This window comes from Megascapheus bottae, chromosome X, assembly GCF_031878675.1.
Source record: "Megascapheus bottae isolate mThoBot1 chromosome X, mThoBot2.hap1, whole genome shotgun sequence".
NCBI classification, from domain to species: domain Eukaryota; kingdom Metazoa; phylum Chordata; class Mammalia; order Rodentia; family Geomyidae; genus Megascapheus; species Megascapheus bottae.
Window position 1 is genome coordinate 40,358,456 of NC_143547.1, and position 7,340 is coordinate 40,365,795.

The 7,340-nt window shown below is 41.7% G+C and overlaps 1 protein-coding gene across 4 annotated transcripts in view; it reads right to left on the reverse strand.

Moving 5' to 3' along the window:
* The window catches only part of Taf1 (TATA-box binding protein associated factor 1), a 92,764-nt gene extending 87,402 nt beyond the window's left edge, over positions 1-5,362 (reverse strand). For all 4 annotated transcript variants that reach the window (XM_090325929.1, XM_090325928.1, XM_090325927.1 and 1 more), the window contains exons 1-4: positions 4,774-5,362; positions 3,968-4,082; positions 2,950-3,066; positions 1,322-1,441 (exon numbers count right to left, since the gene is read on the reverse strand). In XM_090325929.1, the coding sequence (XP_090182055.1) occupies positions 1,322-1,441; positions 2,950-3,066; positions 3,968-4,082; positions 4,774-4,893 (472 nt within the window). In that variant the 5' untranslated portion in view covers positions 4,894-5,362. The remainder of the gene's footprint in view (positions 1-1,321; positions 1,442-2,949; positions 3,067-3,967; positions 4,083-4,773) is intronic.
* Between the last annotated feature and the right edge of the window lie 1,978 nt (positions 5,363-7,340).

Sequence of the window (7,340 nt, forward strand, 5' to 3'; positions counted from 1 at the left end):
ATTATAGACTGTGTGGTATCGGTCAGACCTTTTCATGTCCAGTTCAGGGATTACAAACATTTTGGAAAATTAAGCCCACAGAGGTAACAGCATAAAACCAGATATATAGAAAAGGTTTATACTGATCTTTACCCTGCAGACCAAAAAAGGAAATTGTTTAAAACTCTGGAAGGAGTAATTTAGGTTAACCTAAGCCTCAAAATACAGGAGACCAAACCAGGTGCGGATGGCTCATGCCTGTAATCCTAGCTTCTTAAGAGGCTAAGATCTGAGGATCGTGGTTCAAAGCCAGCCCAGGCACAAAAAGTCCATGAGACTATTATCTCCAATTAACCACCAGAAAACCAGAAGTGGTGCTGTGGCTCAACGTGGTAGAACCCTGAAGAGCTCAGTGATAGCGCCCAGGCAGAGTTCAAGCCTCATGATCAACCAAAAATTAAAAACAATACAGGAGATCTGTTCTTCCTCAATATTCTGGCCTATGATAGGGTTATTACTGCTATAGAGATAAGAATAGTAAGATGATCACTGATAAGCAACCTTTGAAATATCTGAATATGTGGTGTGTGTATATATATTTATTTATTTATGTGTAATATATAGACATGTGTGTTACAGTGTTTTTTTAATTTCTAAGTAGCAGTATATAATTATATCAAATTTTTAGAGAACAGTTTAAAAATACCCTAAATCATTTGACTCACACAATACAGGAGAATTAGGTATGTTTTATAGTTTATAGGTAGGTGTTTTTTTAGTTCAAGATAAGAGTTCTCACTGTGTAACCAAGCAGTCCTGCACTTGCTATGCATGTAGACCAGGCTACCCTCAAACATAATCCTTCTGCCTCAGTCCCCTAACTATTCTGATAATAGGCAGTTTTGTCTTAAAGAGACAAAGCCGGGCGTGGTGGCTTATGTCTATAATCCAAGCTACTCAGGGAGGCTGAGATCTGAGGATAGCGGTTCAAAGCTAGCCCATGCAGTAAAATGTCTGTGAGACTCTTATCTCCAATTAAACCCCAGAAAGCCAGAAGTGGCGCTGTGGCTCAAAGGGTAGGGACCCAGAGTTTAAGTCCCACAACGGACAAAAAATAAAGAGACAAGGTAATTCTGATGGGTGCTACTACTACTACTAGTACTATTTGAGTATTTTAAGAGAGTGGTCAACTGTTTAATATTTGACAATACATGAATTATTTCTACAAGTGTTATCCTTTTCCAGAAACTTAACTGCCTTCAAATAACTCTTTATGTGCATGCCAAAAGTCTGGACTTACAAATGAAACCTTGCTCCTTAGACAAAAATTGTCTCTACTTACCATTGCTAATAGCATCCTGGTCCTTATCTTTCTTTATTGGTCCTGGGGGTGGAGGTGGGGGAGGCATTAGCTTGCAATCAATGTCTTCACAATCAGCATCATAGTCATCTTCATCATAGTCTAATAAAATGTAGAAGTTGGTTTGGTCAAAATCCAGAATGTTATACAATAGCTTTGAGCTTTAGCTTATCAAAAAAAATTTTTTGTAAGTCATGGGGCATGAACTCTGGGCATGAATATTGTCCCTGAGCTCTTCAGCTCAAGTCTAGTGCTCTACCTCTTTAATCCACAGCGACATTTCCAATTTCTGGTAGCTAACTGGAGATAAGAGTTTCATCGAATTTCATGCTTGGACTGGCTTTGAACTTCAATACTCAGATCTCAGCCTCCTGAGTAGCTAGGATTACAGGTGTGAGCCACTGGAGCCTGACTAAAAATTTTTTGCAATGTTATTTTAAAGATGATGTACAAAAGGCTTACAGTTACATAGGTTAGGTAAAAAAGCACTGTACTTTTTTTCTGTCAACCCTTCTCTTGTTCTCTCTGTTTTTTCCTCCCATACCCACTTACAAGTTGTATAGTTCATTTTCAACATAGTGCCTGGTGAGTAACACTTCTGCATTTGTTCAACCTTTGTCTCTACCTCTTACTAATTGGAAGTACTTTACAAGACAATATCTTGCAAATGGGGGGGAGGTGGGATAACAACCAGGTAGTGAGTAACAATGTTTCATAAAAAATGTACTCATTACCTTACATTACCTACTTCAAAAAATTAATAAATAATAAGTATAATTATTACACATGTCCTTTAGGAATACAGACATAGTTTCTGCCATGAGATATCATATTAGAGGCAAATACTCACATATGATATTAAATAGCATCTAGAACTATCTAAAAACTGAGGAAAAAAATCTAAAAACAGGGGCAGGGCATTTGGCTTAGTTGCAAAGTACTTGCCTAGCATGCATGAAGATCTGGGTTGGAGTTTTCACTACCACATATGTAGAAAAAAGCCAGAAGCGGTGCTGTGGCTCAACTGGTAGAGCTTTAGCCTTGAGAAAGCCCAAGGACAGTGATCAGATCCTGAGTTCAAGTCCCAGGACTGGCAAAAAAAAATCTAAAAAGTGTCACAAGCCCTGTAGGTTACTAAAATACTAGGTGATAAAAAATACATTGTAGCCAGGCACAGGTGGCTCAAAGCCAGCTTGGGCATGAAAGTAAGTGAAACTCTTAACTTGAATTAACCACCACAAAACCAGAAGTGGCACTGTGGCTCCAAGTGATAGAGCACTAACTAGCCTTGGGCTGAAGAGCTCAGGAACAGTGAGTGCTCAGGCCCAGAGTTCAAGCCCCATGGCTTACAAAAAAAGTATAGAAAAATATAGTTACCCTTACTCATTATTAACCAAGAATTTGGAACTGAACAGTATGGAAAAATAAGATCTGAAAGATAGGGGGGGATGCAGTAAAACATGAGAGGATAGCTGCTAATTACAATTGAAATGGCAAAAAGCACAGAAAGCAGGAACAATGGCAGAAAGCAGACACTGAAATGGAGCACAACCCAGACTTTAAATCAAGAAAATGGGCCAAATGTTCTACTTATAATACCAAACAATCACCTGTGTGGCAAAGAGGCTGCAAGCTTCCCATTGTCTGCTGGTATCTTCGGCTTTCATCTTCTGCTACCTCATTGATATCTGAATAGTCCACAGCATCTTCTGTACTCCTAATCCAGCCTATAAGTAATGAGAGAACCCAAGAAAGAGCAAACAACTTAATCCTGCACATAATTCACATTTAAAAGTACATGTAGGGCCAGGAGTTTGGCCTACTGGTAGTGCCTGTCTAGCATGCATGAAGGTCCGGGTTTGTTTCCTCAGTACCACATACATAGAAAAAAAAGCTGAAAAATGCTGCTGTGGCTCAAGTGGTAGAACTCTAGCCTTGAGAAAAAGTCCAAGGACAGCGCTCAGGCCCCGAGTTCAAGCTCCACAACTGGCAAAAAAAAGTACATGTACAGCTGGGCATCCGTATAACTCCAGTACTAAAGAGGCTAAGACAGGAGGATCATATCCTGGAGACCAGTGTGGGCTATTTACCTAGACATTTTTTTTGCCAGTCCTGGGCTTGAGGTCAGGGCCTGAGCACTGTCCTTGGACTTTCTCAAGGCTAGAGCTCTACCACTTGAGCCTCAGCACCACTTCCGGCTTTTTTTTTTCTATGTATGTGGTACCGAGGAATCGAACCCTTGTCTTCATGTATGCTAGGCAAGCACTTTAACTACTAGGCCAAACTCCCGGTCCCTTACCTAGACATTTTAAAACGTTTATATATAGTCAGGCACTGGTGGTTCAGGCCTGTAATCCTAGCTACTCAGGAGGGTGAGATCTGAGAATCAAAGTTTGAAGCTATTCCCTGTAGGAAAGTGACATGAGACTCAACTCTAATTAACCAGCAAAAAGCCAGAATTGGAGCTGTGACTCTAGTGGTACAGCATTAGCCTTCAGCAAAAATGTTAAAGGCCAGTGTCCAGGTCCTGAATTCCAGCCCAAAGGCTCGCACAAATACAAAAACAGTACATGTACAGAGAGGGGGTGGCCTTTTCTCACAACTTACTGCCCATGACCCATATTTTACCTTCATCATTTACCAAGGTACCATCAGTTCCAGTCAATTCTTCATTGGCCGTGAGTTCAGTGATCAGGCTGCCCAGACCCAAAGCTCCCAGGCCTGCTAAATGCTTCTTACACTCCTGAAAAACCAATGCTAGAGTCAAAAGTAACAACTCGGACAGAGAGATAGAGGGAAAAATAATAAAGTAAACTATGATCCCAGTGACAATTTCAAAAGTAACAATTAAATCTTAATGCCGGAGCCAGAGCCGGTGGCTCATTACTGTAATCCTACCGATTCAGGAGATCTAAGGATAGCGGTTCAAAGCCAGTCCGGACAGGAATGTATTCCAATTAATCACCAAAAAAGCCTAAAATGGAACCATGACTCAAGTGGTAGAGTGCCAGTTTTGAGCAAAGAAAAACTCTGTGACAGCGCCCAGCTTCTTGGGTTCAAGTCCCCGGACTGGCGTGTGCATACACATACACACAGTTTTCAATGATCTCCAAAGAGGATTTCACAGTAGTATTGTGAAAGCAACTGCACTAGGCTCAATTATTATTTTCCCTACCACCTGAGGTGAAAGTTTCTCTCTAAAGCTACCCTTCTCTGCGTCCTTAATCTACGGCATTACGTGAACTTTCTCTTTTTACCACATTCTTGCCCAGATCCGAACTCCACTGACTTTTTACTTCCCAAATATACGAGGATGGGGTCCTCGACTGTCTCCTGTTTATTTTCCATTCCTAGGCAACCTAACGATCCTTTCTCCTAACCCGCCTCAGACACAGGCCCGCCCCTCTGCCCGAGCCCTACTCCCAACCCCTCACATCATCCAAGACGCTTTCCCCTTCCAGCTGTCCGGCTCCATTGATGTTCCCGAAAAGAAAACCGGTTAAAGAAAATGGGCCATCAATAGCAGAATCTTCGTCACTTTCCGTATCGGACATGATGATGCCGTATTGTTTGCAGCCGCCGCAGGCCTGGTCCGGTATCCTGGGCGGGATATAAAAACATGCGGCGCACAAATATGACTACAGGATTCCCCGCCCTAAAGGCCCACAACGGAAGTTGGATCCGAAAGAAAAAATTAACCGGAAGAACCGAGTTATCAGAAAAGAGAATAGGAAGTAGGACTTTACTAACAGTTTATGACCCGCCCAATCAACATCACGGGGCCAAATAAGGTGGGACGTGATTGGCCAAAGAAAATTCCATTAAGTCCCGCCCCTTTAACTACGAACAACGTTCTGATTGAATGGGATAAGAGCGACGGATTTTTACTCCAATTGGAAATAAGTCCCAGGCTCAAGGCCCTATATCCTGGCAACTGAGTGTCATCACACTTTAAAGAAAGGAAGTAAACAGTAGAACTGGTCGGCCTGGTACCTGGTTGTTTTTTTTGTTTTGTTTTGGATTTTTTGGTTTTTGGGGGGGTTTTTTTGCAGTTACTCTCCTTCTCCATAGAAAACGTAGGTGCTCTCTAACTATGCCAAAGGAACCATTACAAGTTACTTGCTCCGAGGTCCTGTGTTCCTCTTAACCGTAGCTTGTCCTTCCAACGTAAAATGAACAGTTGGCCACTCACCTAGGTTCAGTTCACGGTTTGTTACGATATGTCAAATTTGTCCGGAAGCACTTTCAGAGTACTTGCCGTAGCCCTTAGGTGTTGTTTATTTGTTTTGTTGTTGATTTGGTTTGGGGTTTGTTTTGGGGTTTTTTTTTTGGTTCTTTTTTTGTGAAGATCTTTGTTTATTCTTGTTTGATTTTTTTTTCTTTTCTTTTTGCAGCTACTATAGTTTAATGTAGAACCTCTCGCTTACAAGACAGGGGCTCTACTACTGAGCCCTACCTCCAGCCACTGTTTCACTTTTGGAGGCATTTTACAGCCCAAGCTAGTTGATTAGAACTCTCTTAATAATTCCAGACTGAGACTCTGAATTTAATCCCCCAGCACTGAAAAAGAAACATAAAATAAACATTTTATATACATATATTTTATAGGAAGTGGTGCTGTAGCTCAAAGTGGTAGTGCACTGGCCTTGAGATGAAGAGCTCAGGAACAGCACTCAGGCCTAGAGTTCAAGCCCCACGACCAACAAAAAAATTAATATATTTTATATATTTATATAAAATGTTTATAACTTGGTGTGATGGTACAGTGCCTATAATACCAACACTTGCAAGTACGTGCTAAATGTGAGATGACCCTGACCTACATAGGGAAAGGAGATCCATTTTAAAAAAAAATCACATTTTTTTGCCAGTCCTAGGGCTTGAACTCAGGGCCTGAGTACTATCCATGAGCTTCTTTTTTCACAAGGCTAGCTAGGATTCTACCACTTCAGCCACAGCACCACTTCTGGCATTTTCTGTTTATGTGGTATTGATGATAAGTGTACATGCTAGGCAAGCACTCTACCACTAAGCCACATTCTCAGCCAAATAATCACATTTTTTAAATTAAATCAATATTATTTGAGATAGGCCGGGAGTTTGGCCTAGTGGTTAAAGTGCTTGCCTAGGGGCCGGGAGTTTGGCCTAGTGGTTAAAGTGCTTGCCTAGCATGCATGAAGACCCGGGTTCGATTCCTCGGTACCACATACATAGAAAAAAGCCCGAAGTGGTGCTGAGGCTCAAGTGGTAGAGCTCTAGCCTTGAGAAAGTCCAAGAACAGGGCTCAGGCCCTGAGCTCAAGCCCAGGACTGGCAAAAAAATAAATAAATAAATAAATAAAAAATAAAGTGCTTGCCTAGCATGCATGAAGATCCGGGTTCGATTCCTTGGTACCACATATATAGAAAAAGCCAGAAATGGTGCTGAGACTCAAGTGGTAGAGCTCTAGCCTTGAGAAAGTCCGAGGCCAGTGCTCAGGCCCTGAGCTCAAGCCCAGGACTGGCAAAAAAAATATTATTTGAGATAGCATCTTTGTTTCACTAGTTGTAATCTGAATATTTTACATGTTTTCCAACCCACAATTTATTCAAGATTCATTCACTAGAGGGGCCAGGAGTTTGGACTGAGTGCTTGCCTAGTATGCATTGAAGACCCAGGCTCAATTCCTCAGTGCCACATACGTAGAAAAAAGCCAGAAGTGGTGCTCTGACTCAAGTGGTAGAACTCTAGGCCTTGAGAAAGCCCAAGGCCACTCCTCAGGCCCTGAGCTCAAGCCCAGGACTGGCAAAAAATAAAAAGATTCATTCACTACATTTGATCAATCACAGTTTAGTCCAAAATCCACCTGCCTTTTTTTTTCCCCTGAATAAAATTTTCAAAGAACTTGTGTGCTTTTTCTTTTCCTCTGTAGGTTATGGGGCTTGAACTCTGGGCCTGAGTGCTGTCCCTGAGCTCTTCAGCTCAAGTCTACTGCCCTACCACTGGGCCTGGATGTTGTCCT